The 23,857-nt window shown below is 41.4% G+C and overlaps 3 protein-coding genes across 3 annotated transcripts in view; 1 reads left to right on the forward strand and 2 right to left on the reverse strand.

Moving 5' to 3' along the window:
• Window positions 1-4,951: 4,951 nt before the first annotated feature.
• LOC126161300 (acyl-CoA-binding domain-containing protein 6-like) lies at window positions 4,952-6,030 on the reverse strand. Its single transcript, XM_049917044.1, has one exon. The coding sequence runs from the start codon at window positions 5,881-5,883 to the stop codon at window positions 5,149-5,151; it is 735 nt and encodes a 244-aa protein (XP_049773001.1). The 5' UTR covers window positions 5,884-6,030; the 3' UTR covers window positions 4,952-5,148.
• Window positions 6,031-6,079: 49 nt separating this feature from the next.
• LOC126161299 (histone-arginine methyltransferase METTL23) lies at window positions 6,080-7,176 on the reverse strand. Its single transcript, XM_049917043.1, has 2 exons — window positions 6,925-7,176; window positions 6,080-6,813 (listed from the first exon to the last, which is right to left on the reverse strand). Exons 1-2 carry the CDS (start codon window positions 7,081-7,083, stop codon window positions 6,229-6,231), a joined length of 744 nt encoding a protein of 247 aa, XP_049773000.1. The 5' UTR covers window positions 7,084-7,176; the 3' UTR covers window positions 6,080-6,228.
• A 46-nt stretch (window positions 7,177-7,222) lies between these two features.
• The window catches only part of LOC126161298 (uncharacterized), a 211,512-nt gene continuing 194,877 nt past the window's right edge, over window positions 7,223-23,857 (forward strand). Inside the window, exons 1-2 of the mRNA XM_049917042.1 lie at window positions 7,223-7,357; window positions 7,535-7,632. Coding sequence (XP_049772999.1) covers window positions 7,256-7,357; window positions 7,535-7,632 — 200 coding nt within the window. The 5' untranslated portion in view covers window positions 7,223-7,255. The remainder of the gene's footprint in view (window positions 7,358-7,534; window positions 7,633-23,857) is intronic.

Genomic DNA, 23,857 nt, shown 5'->3' on the forward strand with positions numbered 1-23,857 from the left:
TAGCTTCATTGGTGTTCATCTTACATCCTCATGTCAAGACACTATCCACCTGCTCTTCCAAGTCCTTTAGCATCTCTGCCAGAATTACATCATACCATAAAGATTTACTTTTTCTCCCTGGACTTTATAACCATTTTCAAAATTCTCTTTGGTTTCCTTCATTGCTTACTAAATGTAGAGACTGAACAACATCAGGGATACACTACAATCCTGGCTCTCTTCCTTCTCAGCTACTGCGTCCCCTTCGTGTTCTCATCATATAAATGCACTGCACTTTCCGTACGAGTTGAGGATAATCTTCTGCTCCCAGTACTTCATTCCTTTTACCTTTAGAATTTTAAGGTGTATTCCAGTCAACAGTCTCCAAACTTAAAAGTATGTGGCATCTCTGACGCAAAGCGACACTTCTTTAATTATGCTCTTTGGTTTTGTCTTGAGTCTTTGTTCTCTCACACCATGTTCAACACCCTTTTCTGTATTTGCTCTGTTCACTGCCGAAAAAAATGTTCATTCTGACTCTAAAAGTGTGTTAGTACGGTTCTACACCACGTAATACCCACAAGTGCCAGAATAGTATTACAGTACTACTACTGTTCACGAAGTACGTAAGAGTATTATCAGAAAATGTAATTGGTGCTGTAAGTGTGTCTGCATTCAGTTATACTGATTACAGAATACTGTTCTTTGTGTAGCACAAGCACTCATTGTGAAGACGGGCAAGATACTTTAACATGTTGACTGCAGTATGTGCAGTGACAAATGCTTCACTGCCAGGCAGAAGGGCACACGGTGTCAGACACTGTTGCAGCCACCTGCAACAGGCGTGAGACTGTTGTGGTCACCAGCAGCTGTGTTACAATCAATGCTAAAAAGCAAATTATCAGACATTGTTCATACTATAGAAAATCCAGGACGGAATGTAGCAGTATTATGAAAAGAATGTTGTTACTCACTACAGAGTGGAGATGCTGAGTCACAGATGGGCACAACAAAAAGACTCTCACAATAAAAGCTTTCGGCCAACAAGGTCTCTGTTTAAAGTAGACACACACACACACACACACACACACACACAACACACACACACACACACACACTCTTTCTCAGCATCTCTGCTATATGGTGGATAGCAACTATCCTTACCATAATATTGAGACACTATTCATAAATGTTCAGGTGATCGCTCAGAGTGCCATAAATCTGAACAACAGTATTAGTATTCTACTGGGGGAAAAAACCTTAGTGCAATTCAGTAACGGTATTCTGCAGAAGTGTAATTTACCTATAACTGCATTAGCTCATATCCTACGGTAGTATTTGCCAATGATCAGACCACTTGTTTTTCCATTTGGTCCAATTTCCAGAGAGCAGATTCACTCCTGAAGCAGCAGCCAAAATTTTTTTGAGAATCTACAACTAAGAACAAAGAGCTTCTATAAATGTGGTTTTAATGCATTAGCATTAGTCTGAACTGCTGAAATAATTGTAATGAGCGTATGGAATTGTGGGCCGGGAGTCCCCCATTCGGGGAAGTTCGGCCGCCAAGGGGAAGTACTTATTGCATTCGACACCTTATTAGGCGACTTGCACGATGGAGATGGGGATGAAATGATGATGAGGACAACACAATACCCAGTCCCTGAGTGTAGAAAATTTCCTACCCCAGCCGGGCATCGAATCCGGGCCCTTAGGCGTGGCACTCCACCGCGCTGACCACTCAGCTAATGGAGGCGGACTCTGAACTGCTGAAAAAGTGCATAACAAAGACAGTTCTTATTTCCAATTAAAATTCCTTTGCGTCACATTTCTATTCTTTAAGATTTCATTCCTATATCTAACAATCCCTATGCATCATCATAACAAAAAGAAGAGTAATATATAAGTAAGTATTTAATTTTATGCTACATAGTTTAGAAATGATTACTGAATTTTAAGACAGAATCAGTTAGTTACATGTCCCTTGGATCATTTTGCACGATAGTATGTAATGATGTGGAATGAGTCATTTTACATTCTCATCCCAAATTAATTTGTACACACGGTTACATTCTGAACATTTCTAAGTTTTTTTTGCCAGTAATTATCTTTATGAGGTGATGAATTAAGTACTGCTGATGAATAGACATGGTAAAAGGAGGGAGTGGGTATAGTGACAATACATTCTTAGTGCAATGAATTGAAATGATTCTTCCTTCAATGCACTCCTCTTTGTCTGCCACTTACCATCATCTCTGAAAATATGGAAAGTATCAATTTATATTTGAATGACAGTAAACTCGAAAACTAGTCCTTCATCAGGCTCAGGTTTTTATAGAAGCAAAGTGACCCTCACATCATCCCTCATGATGCTCCTTGCATTAAATGAAAGTGGTATAGAGTACAAACTTTTCTCAGAATTTGTATTGTTCTAAAGCCGACTATAGTGACCTAACAATAGTTTCAACCACAGGCACTTTGTATTTTTTATCTACAATGACTAATTGAAAGTACATGTCGCTTTGTTGGAACGCAGTAGCCTTTTTACTTTAAAAACCAATTCCATGTATACCAGGTTTAACCTTTTTTTGATTTCTCTGTCACCTTACTAAAACACGATACATGTTAACTATTTTACAAACCTATATAAAGGAGACTGTCTGATATATTTCAAAAGACACGTTTGCTATTTCTACTGGAGGAAATTCTAACCATGTCATTGAGCATCACTTCCAGTCTATCTAGTATCAGTCTGGCCATTGCCATCTCTCATATATCCACAGATAATACATCAAAGCTGAAAGAACATCTAATGAAGCAAATACATGAATGTTCCTCTCAAAACAGGTGCTATGTGCACCTTTTTATCTCAGAGTTTGACACCTGCATTATTATCAGAACTAATCTTTTATACCTATCTACTAGGCCAGCACGTTTCAACCTTTCAGTATTCTTGACTGAATTTTCAGTCTTTCGCCACAAACTCCTTCCCCCCCCCCCCCCCCCCCCACCACCACATGACAACAATATATACTATGTTCTGACACTAAAGCTACAAACCTTACAAACTGCCAAGAGTAAGTAAATATAGTGCTCACCAAACCCTGATAGCACATTATGAGGGGTTATGGATCCATTTCAAAATACTCCCCAAGGCCTCGCAACTTCCAAACAAGATATCTGCAAAGATTTCATGACTAGTGATGGAATCAAAAGACAAGTTAGTAATACACTGCTCTTTGAATTTTCATCAGAGTTGCATGATGATATATATATATATATATATTTTTTCTGCACTGAAAAGGAGTGCTTTAAAGAAAAAATATGCCTTCATCAGAAAGAAAAAAAAAACATTAATGAATGGTGTATGTTCCTCTTTTTCGGATGACGTTTGTGGCTGAAAGCTTGTGTGTGGCTATTAGCAACTTAATTTGTCATCTTTATAGTAATTAGCAACCTAGCTCTTTCCTATATTGTTGATATTCCCATCTGGAGTTTCCAGTGTTTGATTTTGAGTGTGTTTCTAATACTAAACACTCCTTTGAAAAACTTTACTCTGCAAATTAGACCCAAGGGAGTCACTAATAATTACTAAACCTATTTTTATATTAGCATTGAAAAATTAATTATTAAATGCATTGTGCAGTGCCAATCCAATCCTGTTTATAAGTGTATTATAGCGCTGTAAACGTGAATTTAATTTTTCTATTATCTCAGAATGTGTTTAACTCTTTCATTTTCTTTCAGTAAATTAATCAGTTTCTGAATTCATACATTTTTCTTTTCAATAAGCTCGCGCCCCCCATTTCGTGTGGTCATGGCCCTCAGGAGGGGGGGGGGGGGGGGGCGCACAGTTCGATAATTGTTGTACTGTACTTAGCCTACCCAATGCCTATTTTTATAAAGAGAGAGATTGTCTTTCTTGTTACTACATTTTATATTTTATACTGACTTACCTACAGCCTCTTCAAAACTGAATACTTGAAATGACATACCTTGGTTGTTTTGTAACAACAGTAGAACATGCATTACATATCAAAGGGTGAGAGCAAAAATTTGCTGTATGGAAATATGGCTAGAAATGATTTCTTGTATGTAGAGAAAAAAGTTTAAAAAATGAATAGAGTGAAAAAATAACAATTTAGACTTTTCAGAGTGGGTTATTCAGTTATTTCGATTGGCCATTAAATAAGATTGGTTCTGACCAAACAGCTTTCAAGCAACCATTGAAATAATGATGCGTTGTGGCAAATATTTGTTCCAGCCTCATACACACCAACAAACTGTCAACAATTCCAAATGTACACAGATCTAATGTTGAGAAAATATGACAGCAGTTTACATATGCAACACTCCAGGCATAAGCCACATACATGAAACAAACTAATATGAGCAAAACTCTGTTTATAATTTACATTAGAAGAAAGACATGTTGGCAAACAGGTTCAAGCCTAAGCTGAACCGATACAGAGTATAATGACATACCACTGCAGATGATTATAACTACCTCCCCACCAACACACTACATAAAAAATAGTAGGTAAAGAACATGTGGCAGTCAATTCACTTAACTAGAAATTGCAAAACAATATACGCAAAAATAAATACCCTTCTTTTGATAACAATTTTATATAATTTAATTCCTAGGGCGTGAATGCATGTACCAGATTTACTTTAAAACATTTGTGACAGCCAGTGAAAAATCAAATCTATTATCACTGTAATGGTTTACAGACCATCCTACTTCAACATTTCAAATTGTTTCTCTACAAAGATAATTTTCATGTGGTTTTTGCACCTGTGTTACAGCAATTATGAAAACTACGCTAAATTACAGCCATTACTTCATATATGGAAACATTTACATGCACTTTTCCCCAATGATTCATGTAAGAATTGAAAATGCATACCATCAAGTAAACTCTGGCAACACTTTATCATACAAATGTAGGGGTAAATTAGGCCAAACACAATATAATAGAAACTCAAAATGAATTTAATGACTTATTTCAAATTTACAGTCTTGTTTTAAATAATGGAGCACTTATTTACAACATATTATACTACAAGGATTTACCAGATATGCAAATGAAGGGAAAAGATCAATTAACTTCATTATCAATGCAAGAATAATCATGATGTCAAATGTTCATAGGCCTACATGAAACAATATCAGTTTGCTATTGTCAGAGTCTTCAATATTTCACTGTCAGCAGCGATATCTTTTGGGAGTTTCCCATCAAGATCAGCAATATTGGGATCTCCACCATGTTGAACTAAAAATTTAGTAACATTAACATGTCCACAGGCTGCAGCATAATGCAAAGCAGTTTGGCCATCAGCATCTTTTAAATTCACATCAGCTTTCAGTTTCTCAACTAGACAGTCTACCATTTCCATATTTCCTCTGTCAGCAGCCCAATGGAGTAATGCCATCCCACCTTCATCTTGTTTATTAATCATTTCAAGTGAACTGAAGCTCCTAGAGGCATCAATGACCTTCTGAACATTACCTTCTTTCACCCAGTCAAATACTGTTTTCTCTGTGTCTGGTAAGTACTCATCAGTATTTGTCATGCAGCTTACTGCCACCCATCCTGCACCACTGCCAGCAGGTCTTTCTGTAAATCGTTCCTCCCAAACGGGATCCACTTCAGATATTATTTTAACATATTTTATCATAGCAGTCTCACGATCCATATCCTTTAGGCGTCTCCATGATTCCCATTTCTGTTTAGCTGTTAAGTCATACCAACTGGGCTTTGATGTTTGGCAAGGCCCTTCGGTAGCTTGTTTATAGTAACCATACAGTTCCAGAAGTTCATTACTGTCAAATTCCCCACAAATCTCTTTAGCATACTTTGCTGCTTTTGTAAATTTTTCTACAAGCTCATCAGTATCATCCATACTGTTACAAATACTACAAAAACTGGTAACTGACTACAAATGACTATAATCACCAAGTATTATTGTTGTCAGTGTGATGCAACTTGAACTGTTATTTGATTTCCTTCTAAAACATGAGTCTGTTTATTGGTGACCTTGTTAAAACCTGATTTATTACCAAGCACAACAAAACCATAGCCTCTTGATAAGCCAGTGTTTTTGTCAAAAACAACGACTGCTGAGGCAACAGGACCAAACTCAGAAAAATACATCCTCAGTTCACGATGTCCAATAGTCCAAGGAAGGTTTCCAACAAATATTTTATATGCAGCTCGTGCTGCCATTATTAACTGCCTATTATATAAATCAAGCTCTTGTTATTTCTAAGAGATGGATAGTGTGATCTTGCATTAATTCACTAGTGTCTATTCCTGATTCTGTGCCCAAGTTGTTTAAGGGGATATGTTCACACTGCAGTCTCCACTTGTGCAATAAATGTTCTATGCACCAGTCGGCACTGCGTTCCTGATAAGTGCATAAAAATTTTGCGTGTGGATTCTTTTCCAATAAGAACGCAACGCTTACGATAATGTCTTCAAACACACCTGGTTCATAGAAACAATCTGATCCCAAAATGAGATCTACCTGACCAAGGCTAAATATACTTGATAGGAAAAGTCCCCAAGTCAGACCAATGACTCTTGCCTGGTTTGGTTGGAGTCCATTTATTTCACAACACCGTTTCACGTGTTGCAAGCTCTTCGGTAGACAAGCGTTATCCGTTAATGTTACAGCAGCACCACACTTTGCAGCGACAATCCCTGGAAGCGCGGTGCCCGAACCAAGTTCCAGTATATGTTTTCCTGGCAGTTCACGTCGATGTTCCCACAAGAACCATGCAAGTACCGGTGCTGATGGCCACGTGTAGAAACTGTAACCTGCTTGAAGTTGCTGAAAATAGAAACGCAATCATACTACTTTGCATAAAACACTAGCCATTACAAACGGTAAATAATTTTAGCGGATTCATAGCGCTTGTTTTAATATTCCTCATGTTTTTACCTCTGGTATCAGTATTTCTAGCGTCTCTATCTCGTTTTCACTCGCTCTATTGTTAACTGATTTGAAAACAAACTTTTTCACTTGCTCTGAAACCCCATCAGACATTGGACTGTTATACCGGAAATGAACTAAGATAAACACGGTACTTCGATTAGTCATACGCAAAATGTATAGGTGTCACTGAGAGCCAAATAAAGTTAAATTAAATCGTTTTTCCCATTAATATATTTGTTAAAGAACTCAGTGTAAGTTATATTGGCGAACTGGACTTTGTGTAAGTATAACATCTTCCCATGTTACAGTTTTGACATTTGGTTTAAGTCTGGTGAATATGGCTGTGAAGAACGAGTTTCAGACTGCTGTGTCGCGCAGAAAAGTTACAAGACCGGTGACTGTATCAGTAAAGGAAGAAAGGAAGGCATACTACAAAAAAGTAAAAATTATCATTGTTTTTTGTCATGTAAAAGTAATTTTTATACGGTAAATGAAGAGCCAGAGACAGCGCCAATTTAAAAACAACTCTGTTACGATTTACATTTTGTTTGCAGTTTTCTTCTCCAGTATTACATTCTCTGCCAATAAAAATTTGCTTATTTTCTCGTTTTTCCAGATTGCTATAATTCTTAAAAAACCGGAAGAAGTGCGAAGTGAGGAAGAAAAAACATTATTATCGAGCTGCCGCGAACTTGTCAAAGAAATCACCCGGAGGTAAACGAAAATTTAACAACATTTCAAATACTTATAGCGTAATGTAACAAACACATGTAGTATTACTCGGTCATGCATTGTCTGCTTTTGACTTCATCATAAGGTATTTCCAGTATGAAATATTGCGATGTAAATGTCGAAGCAGTAGTAGGCATTTAAGAAGCTTGTCAGGCAATAAATGGACATATGAATAAAGCAGGAATACTCGTATATCTTATAGCACCCGTGTCTAACTGCTCTCAGCCTCTTGGATATGCTATAATTCAGAAATGTAGGTATAATAGCTAGCTTTCGTTTCTTTTTCAGTTGTCAGTAGATTCGCATGTCAGCTTATTTGTGAATGTAATCTGGCATTCACGACTATGATCAGATGTTCATCACACAGCAGAGCTGTGTTAAAGTGGGTTAAAATTTTTTTTTTTTTGTAACTAGTCTTTACTCCAGGTAACTTGTACAGTGACTAGATGATTATTGCAATCCTCGTTTTTTGAGAAATCATCATCTCAATTTTGTTGGTTTTAAATTTCTCAGAATTTATAGTAGTTCGACAAAAAGCCACATAAAAATGTATGTGTAATGATTTTTGTTCCACAAACCATGCATGGTTCTATTGTACACTTTCCTTGAGAAGTTGGGAGGGAGGGTGGCGGGGATTTAAAGATTTGAAATTTAATTCTGTAGCACAGTAAAATTAAAAAATATTTTGTTATTCTCAGTTGTATCTTATTATGAAGTGTGTGTGTGTGTGTGTGTGTGTGTGTGTGTGTGTGTGTGTGTGTGTGTGGTGTATAGTGATATTTTTGTGTTTTATTTTTTCAGCTTTCTTTTAAAATAAGAATTTATCACATAGCTATATGGAAAAGATGAAGCTGGAAGGATGTGTGAATATTTACATTGACTGATCTTGTGACTACCCTTAGGCTATCTGTTACACATACACACAAAGCCACACATTTTTTATGTGAAGAAATGAAATGTACTGTAATTGATGTTAATTTTGTGAAATGTAAAATTCTGTCCAGAAAGGTGATAAATTCACAAAAGTGGCCCTGCAGGTGGTGTGGCCAGTACTTGCCTGCATAGATCTTCGTAGATGATACCAGTATCCTCATAACAAGCAAAAATGAACATGAACTCCAAGAGGCCATAAATGGAAATACAGACGAATTTGGTGATTGGTTTGAGAAAAACAAGCTCATAGTTAACACAAAGAAAACCACTTACCTAATCTTACACCTAAGATCAAATAAAGTTATGCCTGATATGAAATTGCACGGTTCACAAATATCCCCAAATACAGAAAAAAGATTTCTAGGCCTACGGATTCAGGATAATCTAAAATGGCACACACACACATTAATAAAACTTAAAGTAAGCTAAACCAAGTGTGCTATACCCTACGAATCCTTGCATATTGCACAAGCCCAGAAACTGTTCATACAGCCTACTAGGCCTATGCACAATTCCACAGTGTAATGCAGTATGGTATTTTATTCTGGGGAGTCTCTACACATAGCCCAAACATTCTCCTCACCCAAAAGAGAGCTATAAGAATAATGAACAAGGCAAAACTGACTGACTGCTGCAGACCTCTCTTCCAAAAGTTGCTCATCCTATCCCTTGACAGCCTGTATATACTAGAACTATGCAAATTTGTAAAAAGTAATAGGCCTTTTACAAAATTTAATAAAAATGTAAATGTCCATGACATGGTACTAGACAGAAAATGGAACTTCATGTTAAAGATATGTGCACCTTTGCCTTTAAAAACTCTCCCTTCAACAAAGGCATTAAAATATACAATAGCCTGCCATCAGAAATAACAAACAATAAGTCGCTGACTGTATTTAATAAAAAATTAAAATCATTCCTACTTGATCATTGTTTCTACAGTGCAAGTGAATTTCTGCTCCACATGGGTGGAAAGAAATGTGAAACAAATTGCAGCAAAGAATTTTGTAAAGAGTAAAACATTAATGCAAGCATGTGCAAACATCTGGAATCTGTATCGTCTGCTACTAAGCAAATTTAGTGCAGAAAAAATATCCAACCAGGTACTGTTGTGTATATGTGTTAGAGGAATATAGCACTAAAATACAAATGTGTAACTGAATATGTAATTTGTGTGTCCATAACTTCTCAGAAAATATGTATGTAAGCTCATGTTTGTGTAAACTTTTGGCATATTACTTCATGTCAGCAAATTATCACAATGACCACCATCAAATGTATGTTTGTGCATCATCATGTGCATGTCATGTACAGTATTGATTCAGAGGACAATAAATAAATAAATCACAATTAGGTAACAGCACTCCTAGGACTAAGTGTTTCAAGCTGCTGCTTTAGGGAGGGAAGGAAGAGTAACTGAAGACTTACGCGGAGTGAACATTAGACAACTCATCCTTTTCAAACTCTTCATATTTTCCCTTGAAGAAGGAAACAGCTGTGCTGAAAGCTAGGAATGCTGTTTATTTTCATGCATTTGTAGCATCTTTATTGAGAGTTTTACTCCTGAAGTAGGGGCCTAGTCTACTCTGTTTCTATTTTCAGTAACATCCCTGTTAAAGTCAGCAACTTTTAAAAAAAAAAAAAAAAAAAAAAAAAAAAAAAAAAGATGTGGGATGAGTTTTGCCGATTTAAGTACATACAACTAAAAAACAGGAGCCACTTTGTCGATTGGAGTGCACTCATTGTGAACATTTACTGATAAATATGTTTCTACAAGGGTCCACATTCCCAATATGTTTCTCAAATGAAAACGTTGTTTGTTATAGGCTGTGAAATTTTAATATTAGTTTGTTGTTGACTGGTTTTGCTTTTTTAGTCATTATCTGAATTTTGAAATTGCCCAACAGCCAAAACTCAACTCGGGACCTTTGCCTTGCTCTACCATCAACAAGGTACTGGCGGAGGTAAAGCTGTGAGGATGGGTTGTGAGTCGTGCTTAGGTAGCTCAAATTGTAGAGCACTTGCCCATGAAAGGCAAAGGTCCTAAGTCCGAGTCTCGATCCGGCATACAGTTTTATCTGCCTGAAAGTTTCATATCAGCGCACACTTCTCTGCAGACAGAAAATTTCATTCTGGAAACATCCCCCAGGCTGTGGCAAAGCCATGTCTCCGCATATCCTTCCTTCCAGGATTGCTAGTTCTGCAAGTTTAGCAGGAGGACTTCTGTGAAGTTTGGAAGGTAGGCGATGAGGTGCTGTTGGAAGTAAAGATGTGAGGATGGGTCGTGAGTTATGCGATGCTGCGTCGCAGATAGGCATAACAAAGACTGTCACAATATAAGTTGAAGCCACAGCTTTCAGCTGCCAGAGGCTGCAGTCCTGTGTGTGAGTTGTGTTTGCTTGTATGTGCGTTTGTATGTCTGTCATCTATTTTCGACAAAGGCCTTGATGGCCGAAAGCTTATATTGTGACTGTCCTTTTGTTGTGCCTATCTGTGACTCAGCATCTCTGCTATATGACGAGTAGTAACTTCCTTTTGATAATATTGTTGCATTCCATCCTGGATTTTCCATTGTTTGATTCTTCAGAATAAAGTGAGAGATTGTTGGAAAAGGCATTGAAAGCTGTAAAAATTTTGGGTGATAACACATAAGTGACTAACACCCATACATTAAGAGAGAAGCCTATGAAATGGATGTGGAAACTAAGAAGTCTACTTGTTACACAGCTCTCTGTACACCTATGATGAAAGTTATTTATTTCTATGAGTTCTATCATTCTCAGCTGGGCAAGCCGGCTTCTTGCATTTTTTTATAGTTGATGTATAATATGTTTTACATAATAAGTGCCAAAATACTCATAGGAGATTGCCTGTTATGTAAGACAGCTTTTCCAAATTTATTTTGCAGTTTTAGTTGTTTGACAAAAAATGTGTTTTATGTGGAGTGTCGATAACCTTGGACAGTGATACAGCCTAGTATGTTACCACTTCAAATTGTCACCTTCCATGTGTAATCTACACCTTGGGCTACTCTACACATCAGTCTCATCACAACCAAGAATTTGTGGAGGGACACTATCATACTTGGGTCACTGTTGCAAACACCTGTTCCTTTTTATCTCACATTCTGTCATCTCCAAAATAAATAAGAGTTTATGGTGGTTTTATTTCGTAGATTTTTGTACTTGAATCAATTATATATGCTTCAAATGAAGACAGCTATTTCATCTGTGGTCTGCTACACACCAGTGTCAAAGCCATGCAGCATCCTTTATTAACTTACCCTCACATATACACTTTCATCACCTGATCATTTAATGCACCTGTCACTGTAAGCTGCAGCTTCATAACAAGATTCCTGCCAGAACACAGTGTCACAACAAAGTAGCGCAATGATCTCCAGGGAGGAAAGTAGAGCTGCAAGATTTCTCCTAAAGTGTGTTAGCTCAAAAGAAAGAAAGGAAAAAAAGAAAACTGTGTTTGTATGTATTGTTTGCTGTGAAGACTTTGATGGAAATGCAGTGGATTGAAATTAATTCTATGATTAATTCAAAGCAACCGTCTTGTCCTTGTAGCTTTCTGTAATCACTTAGAGCAGTCTCCAACAGTATTTCCATCCAGATTCTGTTTTGCTTGTTTTCAGTTGACTAAATTTGTGATGGAGAAATTACAGAATTGTGTAGCTAGCGTACTTGATTTCAGAGTCATCACGTCATAAGGCCAATGTAAATAAAGGAGCATTTGGTAATTATGATAACTTAATCATCTTATCATTTATTGATCTGTGGGAAAAGTCTCCTTTTATTGAAATATGCCAAATGCACACTCACAAAATCATTCACATATATGGGGTGTTGAGGAGACAATAGCATGTAAACAGGGTTGAAAACATTGCTCAGTTTCTGGACAATGTCATTGGGAATTAACAACAGTATGAATTAAGGTAGATTACTTGCTACTCACCACATAGAGGGGTGTGCGTGCGTGCGTGCGTGCGTGTGTCCTGACTGAGAACTTTTCAGTACAGAAAAAAAGTCTGCTCTAGGAAACAAAGCTGGAGGAATAAGTTTGTCCAAATTCATGTGCAAAATCCAGTCATTGTATGTTTCACTGTTCATGGATATTTTCCATCCAGAACACTGAAATTTTCTACTAGCCTACTCTCAGGAAAAAAAAGTTGACTGTAGCAAATTAGAACATACGAAGCAGCATATTTTTTTGTAGATTTTTGCTTAGTGTGGAATATCTAATCCGATGGAAGTAAAAGTGATCATTAATATAATAACCACTGGAAAGATAATTTGTTATGTTTAATAAATGTATGGAGAATATTTCACTAAATGCTTCTGGTGAAATATTCTCCACTGTCTTTCATATTTTGTACTAAAGTGCATGGTGCAGTGTTGTTGAGGACAACTACTGTGATCACAGTGAGAGTATAATGAAAATAAAAGTTTCCACTCACGATACAGTTGAGATGCTGAGTCACAGATAGACACAACAAAAAGACTGTCACATATAAAGATTTCGGCCCCTAATGCCTTCGTCAAAAATAGATGACCAACCACACACACACACACACACACACACACACACACACACACACACACAGTCTCGGGCAACTGTAGCCACACTGTGAACAGCAGCACGAGTGCATGATGTGACTGGCAACTGGGTGGGGTTAAGGAAGAGGCTGACGCAGGGAGGGGAGGGGTAATAGGGTAGGGGTGGCAGACAGTGCAGTGCTGGGGAGTTGGTGGTGGTGGTGGTGGTGGGAGGGTATGTGGAACAGGTCTTGCATTTAGGTCTATTACAGGGGTATTAGTTATGAGGTAAGGGGTTGGAAACGGGTTGTGTAGGGATGGACGGGTATATCGTGTATGTTCGGTGGATGGTGGAATACCACTGTGGGATGGGTGGGAAGGATAGTGGGCAGGACATTTCTCATTTCAGGGCACAATGAGAGGTGGTCGAAACCCTGGCAGGGAATGTAATTCAGCTGCTCCCAACCCATTACCTTATGGCTCATACCCCTGTAATAGACCTAGAGGCAAGACCTGTCCCATACGTCGTCCCACCACTACCGTACACCAGTCCAGTCAGAAACATCACCCACCCCATCAAAGGCAGAGCTACCTGTGAAACCGGTCATGTGATTTGCAAGCTAAGCTGCAACCACTGTGCTGCATTTTATGTGGGCACGACAACCGACAAGCTTTCTGTGCCCACGGATGGTCGCTAAGAAACTGTGGGCAGTTAACAGCTGGACTACCCCACAGCTGGCACACCGCCCAACATGACGTTCTTAATTTCAAGGACTGCTTCACATCCTGTGCCATATTGATCCTTCCCACCAACACCAGCTGTCCTGAACTGCACAGGTGGGAACTTTCACTACAATATATTGTACATTCCCGTAACCCTCCTCGCAACCTTTGTTAGTCATTGTCCTCACCCATCCAGCCTCCCTGTTCCCATTCCGACACTATACGGCGCTCGTTCCACCATTGCACCCATCGCATTTCTCTCCTTGTCCGCTACCTCCCCTGCCCCTCTTCCCCACCTCTCCCGTGTCCACCGTCTAACCTCCCAACTTCACATAGCTGCCCTCCTACCCTCTCTCCACCTCACCCCTGCACACTCACCAGCTGCACGTCACTGTCAGTCACCCCTACCCTACTATCCCTCCCCTTCCCTGTGCCAGCCTCCCGTCATGCAGTGGTGCTGCTTGCTGCTGCTCGCAGTATTGCTGCTATTACCCGAGACTGCAGTCGTGCGTGTTGCAGCCGTGTGTGTGTGTCTGTGTCTGTGTGTGTGTGTGTGTGTGTGTGTGTGTGTGTATTGAGTGATCACAGTGAAGGAAGAAATGTTCATGAAAATACAATGGACTAAGGAAATTACTTAGTAAATACACTTTATATCAATTAATGACTGTACGTTGGCACAATAGTGGAACCTGGAAGCCAGTCCACTATCATTTTAGAATATTCCAACTTCAAAACTTGATTGTGATAGATCTTTTTCTTAAACATTGATTTTAATTAGTAGAGTATTTAGCATTTGACATAAACTGATTTGACTCTTGTAAAATACATCGGAGATTTTGTTGTTCATCCAGTCTTTGTCACAACCAGTATAATGAGTCTTCAATCCTTTTTGTCACTTGCATTCTATTTACTTAATATAAAACTATTGTCCGTACCTTGTGCTGTGCTTTGTCTCAATGCTCACTTTGACACTTCAAAAAATTGACAGAAAAACAAACTCAACCCCAGACTCAGCTGATGTAGCAGACATCGTCCAGCATTTATAGGTTAATAATTACTGTTAAAATCTAAAGTAACTAACTTAAGAGTTTTATTTCAATTGTACTTCCATTGGTAGTGCATGTGTCGTAACTTCAATTTATTTTTTATTATTTAGAAGGTAAAATAATCAACATGAGTAGTCTGACATTGAAGAAGTCCATATCAGAAGCACCTAGCCTCATAACTATGTCTTTTGGAATGTAAATTGGCCATTCTAAAGCTGTACAGAGTCCAGAAAATGTGTTAGTTCCCAAACAGTCTGTGACTCTGCTGCTATTGATGATTTTTTTTTTTTACCTTAACTATTTTCTTGTACAATTGTCTTTACATAATTGTTTTCATGCAATGGACCTTGCTATGCAGCACCACCAACTCTTGCCCTGTGACTTCTCTGTCTGCAGAGGGTTGAGGGCTGGAAGAGAGCTTGGGAGTATTTGAGCTACGAAATGACATATCTGCTTTATAAAGAACTCGTCTGTATTTTGATGCTCTTATATAGCAATTACAACACTGGTTGAACAGATCTCTATTTTCAAACAACTTACAGGCATTCAGCCAGGTAATATTTTCAGCGACCACCAATATTTCAGCGGGAGTACACCCCGCCATTTTCAAGCAAACTGCAACAGACAGGCAATGTACAGGCAAATTTAAACCTCGGCTCTTAGACTGATGCAGGAAAGATAACACACACTGAACACTAGTGCCACCAAAGATGACCAAAGTCAGAGATATCGATACTGAGACTACGAACTAGCAGGTGAGGTAACTTTGACTCTATCCCTATTTTTTGACAAGAGAGAGAGCAGGATTCCAAACAGAGTTTAAACAAAAACTTCCATCCCTGTTTACAAGGTTGCTTGCTAATTTAATCTCAACTGCCTCCTTAATAACATTGTCCCAATAGCTGGATGTGCGTGCCAATATCTCGGTGTTGTTGTAAAGCATGAGGTGACAAGTATCTAAGCAATGTTTGGCAATAGCAGATCTACTTGGCTGCCATAATAGTGTGCCATTTATGCTCAGTACATCAGTCCTCCACGGTCCTGATAGTTTGACCAATATATGCCATGCCACAGCTACAAGAAATGCGATATACAGCCGCCTTATGCAAACCAAGATCAACCTTAACGGGACTCTAAAGCACTTTAATTTTAGATGGAGGTCGGAAAACACATTTCACATTGTATTTCTGTAAAATACCACCGATATTGTTGAGTGCTTCTCATGTAAGGCAAAAACGCAGTAGACTTAGATGTCGACTCAGAATTATCATCAATCCCCACCCCCCTGTGGGTCCAGGGATTAGAATAGGGCCGAGGTATTCCTGCCTGTCGTAAGGGGCAACTAAAAGGAGTCTCTCATGTTTTGTCCCTATGTTATGGTCCCCTGTTGGGTTTGACTTCCATTCTTCAAAATTTTCTCGAAGAACGAGCCAATTGGGGAAGGGCGCCTTACAAGGTGCATGGTGTCCATCGTGCATTGAGATCTTTAGGCCACTTTCTTGTCATCGCATTGCAGCCCCACCCATTCACCATCTCTTGGGTGAGGACACCTTCCTGGGTACATTTTCCACCAAGCACTATGCAGTGTCACTTTCTGTGTCAACGATGACCATTGACTTCTTTACACCTGATATTCAGCACAGTGGCCAGTCCGTTGTGGTGGTGTTGCCATGACCCTGTTGGTTGTAGGCCCCTGACCACACAGGGATCGCTCCGCTGATGCCTGCGCCTTTAACTCCCCACATATGCCAAGGGGTAGATGTCCATCCCCCTGGGGCATCAGGACTCCCGGCAATGGCTGTCCTGCCAGGTGGCCTTTGCTGCGGCTGGGTGGCGCCCATGGGGATGGCCCCTGGTCAGAGTGGGTGGCATCAGGGTGGATGACACGCAATGAAGCGTAGTCCATCATCTTTTGGTGATGGTGAAACACTAGTAGTCTCTTAAGTGTACACGAGTTCAATTCAATGCACAGAAGTATGACCCCAAATCGTTACCCTCCCTGGCCACACCATGGGAGGAATGTAAGGCTAAGGATGGCAGCAGATCTTATTCGCCCCAGTCCCTTGTATGTTCAAGAGCTGATGGGGGAATCTTTCATGACAACGAAGGCTCAGTTTTTTGTTGAGAATTTAAAGGACAAGTTTGTGAAAGTGGAGGGTTTGCCAAAAATGAGATCTGCATCAGTCTTGATCAAAACAGCATCGTCTGTACAGTCACGGGCATTACTCACACTTGTGACAAGCTATGGGATGTTTCTGTAACCATCACACCCCATAAGAGCTTAAATATGGTCTAGGGTATTATATTCCACGGGGACCTTCTTTTGCAGTCTGATGATGAGCTGCGTGCCAATTTAGAGCGGTGAGGTGTTCATTTCGTCCTGTGCATCCATCGGGATCCGAGGGATAGCCGGGTTATCACCTGTGCTTTCATTTTGGCCTTTCAGGGTGACACATCGCCTGAGAAGGTCAAGGTGATAGTCTAGCGCTGTGACCTATATCCCTCCCCCTATGCGGTGCTTTAAGTGCTGTGGCCCGCCTCCCATCTGTGTCAACTGTGGAGAGCACCATTCGCCTTGCTCACCAGACTGCAGGATTGTCCAGAAACAAAGGAAAATCATGGAATATAAGACCCTGGACCGACTGACCTACACTGAGGCTAAGAGAAAGTTTGAACGCCTGTATCCTGCGCGTATGACATCGTCTTACGCCGCCGGTACAACAGTTCTGGCACCATCAGCTCCTCCGACCCCATCACCTCCCAACCATCGGGGACGTCCATCCCCACTTTTAAGCTGGAGAAGCGTAAGTCTTCTTGGGCTTCTCCTGCTAGGAAGGGTCCCATGGGTCACTCCATTCCCAGGTTTCTGCTAGTGGGAAAAATGACACCTGCCAGTGGCTGAAGAGCCAAAAAGCATCTGGCCCTAGGGCTTCACGCTCATCCTCAGTCCCGGAGACTTAGCCAGTGAAGTCCTCCCAGCCATGGAAACCCCAGTAGCAGCGAGAGAAATCCTAAAAGAAAACCCCTAAGACCAAGGAAATGGAGGTGGCACCCACACCACCGCTACCTACAAGCTCTGCATCTGAGGATGGGGTGGAGAGTTTGGCGTCCGTTGAGGATCTAGATCATGCTAGACCCTCAGACACAATGGACATAGACTGCTCAGGCAATAAGTCGGTGGCAGCAGGCGACTCTGAAACGTAAACTACCTCATTGAATGTTCCACGCCTTCCCAGTCTCTCACGATGATGTCATCCTCCAGTGGTATTGTGGCGGTTTTTTCCACCGCCTGGCTGAGCTATGGCAACTGTTGAGCTTTACACCTGCTATCTGCATTGCCCTCCAGGAAACCTGTTTCCCGGCAGTACGGACCCCTACCCTCCGCCGCTGTAAGGGATATTACAGGGACCGTAGTGACTATACTTAAGTGTCAGGTGGAGTTTGCGTTTATGTCCTAAATTCAGTCTGTAGTGACACTGTGACCCTTCAAACCCCCCTTGAATCTGTGACTGTCAGGATAGGGACGACACAAGAAATAAATGTCTGCAATGTATATCTTCCTCCAGATGGTGCAGTACCCCTGAATGTATTAGCTGCACTGATTGATCAACTCCCTAAACCTTTCCTACTTTTGGGAGATTTTAACGCCCATAACCCCTTGTGGGGTGGCACTGTGCTTTCTGGCCGAGGCAGAGATATCGAACTGTCTCAGTTCGACCTGCGCCTTTTAAATACTGGTGCGCATCTCAGTGTGGCCCGAGGTAGTTGGTTTATCAGTTTGCAGCCCAGGACTTCTCCCATCTATCCATTGGAGAGCACATGGCGACCTGTGCGGTAGTGACCACTTGCCCACCTTCCTGTCACTGCCCCGGCGACAGGCCCACGGATGCCCACCCAGATCGGTTTTAAACAAGGTGGACTGGGAAACTTTCACCTCTGCTGTCACTGTTGAATCTCCCCCACACGGTAACATCGATGTGACGGTTGAGCAGGTGAATACAACAATCGTTTCTGCAGCAGTAAATGCGATCCCTCGCTCTTTAGGGTGCCCGAGGCATAAGGCAGTCCCATGGTGGTCGCCTAAGTCGCTGAGGCACTTAAGGAACACCAGTAGGCTCTACAGCAGCATAAGTGGCACCCTCACCTGGAGCATCTCATAGTCTTTAAAGGGCTCCGTGCCCTCATACGCCAACTTATCAGACGACAGAAGCAGGAGTGGTGGGAGAAATACGTCTCGACGTTTGGATGCCATACGCCACCTTCCCAAATCTGGGCAAAGGTCAGACATGCTTCCGGGTACCAGACACCCAACAGGTGTTCATGGTGTTACCATAAATGACGTGTTATCTACCGATGCAAATGTGATTGCCGAGCACTTGACTGAGTTTTTTGCTCTAGCCTCTGCGTCGGAGAATTAGCCCCCCAGCTTTTCGTACTCTCAAATGGCAGCTAGAAGGGAACATCCTCTCATTCACTACATGCCACAGTGAATCCTATAACGCCCCATTTATAGTGGGAGATCCTCAGTGCCCTTGCACATTGCCTCGACACAGCTCCCGGTCCTGAACACGTCCACAGCCAGATGATTAAACATCTCTCATCTGACTGCAACGACATATTGTCATTGTCTTCAACTGGATCTGGTGCGATGGCGTCTTTCCATCGCAGTGGTGGGAGAGCATCATCATTCCGGTGCTCAAACCCCATAAAAACTCGCTTGATGTGGATAACTATTGGCCCATCAGCCTCACCAACATTCTTTGTAAGCTACTGGGACGTATGACATGTCGGCAGTTGTGTTGGGTCCTGGAGTCACGTGGCCTACTGTCTCCGTGTCGGGGCGGCTTCTGCCAGGGTCGCTCTACCACTGATAATCTTGTGTCCCTTGAGTCTGCCATCCAAACAGCCTTTTCCAGATGGCAACACTTGGTTGCTGTCTTTTTTTTTTACTTACGTAAAGCATACGACACGACCTGGCGGCATCATATTGTTGCCACATTTTATGAGTGGGGCCTCCGGGGCCCTCTCCCAATTTTTATCCAAAACTTCCTGTCACTTGGTACTTTCCGTGTCCAAGTTGGTGCCTCCCAAAGTTCCATCCATATCCAGGAGAACAGAGTCCCGCAGGGCTCTGTATTGATTGTGTCTCTATTTTTAGTGGTCATTAATGGTCTAGCAGCAGCTGTTGGGCCCTCCATCTCACCTTCTCTGTATGCAGACGACTTCTGCATTTTGTACTGCTTCTCCAGTACTGGTGTTGCTGAGCATCGCCTACAGGGAGCCAGCCACAAGGTGCAGTCATGGGCTCTAGCCCACGGCTTCCAGTTTTCACCCGCAAAGTAATTTTTCATGCTCTTCTGTCGGCATCATACCGTTCATCCGGTCCCAGAACTTTACCTTTGTGATGTTCCACTCACTGTAGTGGAGACATATCGACTCTTAGGACTGGTTTTAGACATTCAATTGACTTGGCTTCCTCATCTTTGTCAGCTTAAGCAGAAGTGCTGGCAGCACCTCAATGTCCTCCGTTGCCTGAGCAACACCAATTGGGGTGCAGATCACTCTACACTGCTGCAGCTCTACAGAGCCCTCGTCCACTCCCAAATTGACTATGGGAGTGTGGTTTATGGTTCAGCAGCACCGTCAGCGTTGAATTTACTCGACCTTGTGCACCACTGTGGGATTTGACTAGCGACAGGAGCTTGTAGGACGAGTCCGGTGACCAGCGTACTGGTGGAGGCTAGGGTCCCTCCATTGCAGATCAGATGTGCACAACTGCTCGCCAGTTATGTTGCACACATTCGTAGTTCTCCTGAGCATCCGAATTACCATCTCCTTTCCCCACCCACAGCAGTCCATCTCCTGCATTGGCGGCCCAGATCGGGGTTAACGATTGCGGTTCGCATGCAGTCCCTTCTCTCTGATCTAGAGTCCCTTCCCTTTACCACCTCTGCTTGCAGTCTGATCACGTACGCCTCCATGGTGTACGCCTCGGCTGCAGCTTCGTCTGGACCTTTCACGTGGCCCTAAGGACTCTGTTAACCGTGTGGCTCTCCACTGTCAATTCCTCTCAATTCTTTACGTGTTCCGGGGCTCGATGGCTGATGGTCACATAGGCTTTGCGTATGTTTGTTGAAGGCATATTGAGCAGCACTCCTTGGCTGCAGTGTTTTTACTGCAGAGCTGGCGGCCATATCTCGTGCTCTTGAGCACATCCGCTCATGCTCTGGCGTGTCTTTTCTGCTGCGTACTGACTCATTGAGCCGCCTACAAGCTATCGACCAATGCTACCCTGGCCATCCTCTGTTAGCGTCCATCCAGGAGTCCATCTATGTCCTGGGGATGGGCATCTCCAAAACTGACCTGCATTCTGTCTGACGCCGCAGGGTTTTCAGGGTTTGGGAGACGGAATGGCATAACAGGACGCACAACAAGCTCTGTATCATTAAGGAGATGACGAATGTGTGGAAGGCTTCCGTGCGGTCCTCTCGCAGGGAATCAGTTGTCCTCTGCAGGCTCCACATTCCCCATACATGGCTAAGGCATGGTCACGTACTCAGTCGGTAGGACCCACCTCTGTGTTGCTGTGACTCCCAAATGACAGTCATCCAGCTCTCGCTGGACTGCCCACTTTTAGCCACTCTTCGGCGGACTTTTAACTTTCCCAGCTCCCTACCTTCGGAGTCGGGCGACGATGCCTCAGCAGCAGTTTTAGTTTTAAGTTTCATCCATGAGAGTGGGTTTTATACTTCTGTGTAGGTTTTAGAGTGAGTCCTTTGTCCCTCTGTGTCCTCCACCCTTGTGATTTTAGGGTGGAAGTTTTAATGTGTTGCAGAGTGGCTGGCTTCTTCTTTTTATTCTCGTGGTCGGCCAGCCACTGTAATCTGCTTTCCTGTTTTACTCCCTTCTGATTCTAGCATCTCTATTGTTTTCTTGTCCTCTTTTGTTCCTTTTAGGGTTCGTTGCTTTTCCTTCATTCGTGTGGCTTTTCCTTTCTTTCTGTTTTGTATTATATGTCTTGTCTGTTTTATTCTCACACTTGTGGCATTGTTTTATTGGGAACAAGGGACCGATGACCTCATAGTTTGGTCCCTTCGCCCCTCTTTTAAACCAGCCAACCAACTTATCATCAATCACCCAAAGCACAGTTGGTTGATAGCACAACACACGTTCAATCTGTCTATCACTATAACCATTTTGACGAAACGTAACTTCAAGATGGGACAGCTCAGCTGGCAAAGTCTCAGTGTCAGAAACGATCTATGCCCTGTGTACCAATATACGAAGTACCCCTTCACCTTTAGAACTATTAACCTGTAAATACCAGTCGGTTTGAGTATGTGTCCTGTAAACTGCATGTCCCAATGATCCAACATCCTTACTCCTAACCAAAAGTCAAGAAAGGGAAGGCAACCATCCTCTTCCACATCGATTGTAAAACGAATGTTCGGATGGATCAAGTTCAGATGTTCTACAGAGGCATTCCAATTTTCCCTACCATGAGGCCAAACAACAAAAGTATCGTCAACATATCTGAAGAAACAGGCGGGTTTCAAAGGCGCCCACTCCAATGCCCTGGGGTAATTCATCAAGCCAAGCTAAAGTTTTCCGGGCACAAAAATGTGCAGTAAGAGTTATATGTGGTGTGAACTCAAGAACATCCTGCAGAAGCCTGTTTAGGGAACTAGGGATACTAACTACTGCTTACCAATATATTTATTCCTTAATGAAATTTGTCATTAAAAATATATCACTTTTTCAAACCAACAGCTCAATTCATGGAATCAATACTAGAAATAAGAATAATCTTCACAAGGATTTAAAGTCACTTAGTCTTGTAGAAAGAGGTGTGCATTATTCAGGAACACACATTTTCAATAACTCGCCAGCAGCCATAAAAAGCTTAACAACCAATGAAATTCAGTTTAAGAGAAGCCTAAAGGATTTATTGGTGGCCAACTCCTTCTACTCCATTGATGAATTTCTTAGTAAAACCAACTGATTTGTAGATAAGTACAACATAACTTCTGCACAATTTCAGTGCAGTAATGTATTCATTATAAATAAGTATTACAGTAGTTGTATTACATGTTTATTACCTTATAAATAAATAAAAAACTTTTTTATTTTAAATTCAGTGCATTAGTATTTGTAAAAGGACTCTTAGTGTTCATTAAAAAATGACGATCATTCCACTTGGGACCTGTGGAATGGTACATTAGCTTATTTGTTTTAGTTGTAAATATTTGTCATGTATTGTTGTTTTTCTGACATGTTCCACATCCTGGAGGACCTTCTCACTACGGATCAATTGGAATGAAAGTAAATCTAATCTAATGCACATTCCTCGATGTCTTCCATAAACAAATTTGCAATCACAGGAGACAATGGACTACCCATCGCAACTCCATCTGTCTGTTCGTAATACTGGTTATTGAATAAAAAGTAAGAGGATGTCAACACATGCCGAAAGAGATTAGTTAATTCAGCACCAAACTTAACCTCAGTTAACCACAACGAATCGGACAGAGGAACACGAGTGAAGAGAGAGACTACATCGAAAATATCAGTCATTGAACCGCAGTCCCTCCAAATGACATAAAAAAAATCAGCCGAGTTCCTGATATGATGCTCACACTGACCAACTTGTGGACTCAACAAAGAAGCAAGATGCTTGGCTACATGTTATGTCAGAGTGCCAATATGACTCACTATAGGACTATAGGATGGAAAGGAATCCCTTACTTGCGTACCTTTGGAAGGCCATATAACCTAGGGGGAACAGCACTATCGGTGTTAAGACTCTTGGTAGGGTCCTGCGACAAACCACTTTTCTTCAGGAGGCTGTTGGTCTTCCTCTCAACACTTTTTGTGGAGTCCGCATCAATTCTGCGATTCACCGAGTCAGATAGTAAATGTTGCATCTTTTGTACATAATCTTGTTTGTTTAAAACAACAGTG

This window comes from Schistocerca cancellata, chromosome 2 (assembly GCF_023864275.1).
Source record: "Schistocerca cancellata isolate TAMUIC-IGC-003103 chromosome 2, iqSchCanc2.1, whole genome shotgun sequence".
NCBI classification, from domain to species: domain Eukaryota; kingdom Metazoa; phylum Arthropoda; class Insecta; order Orthoptera; family Acrididae; genus Schistocerca; species Schistocerca cancellata.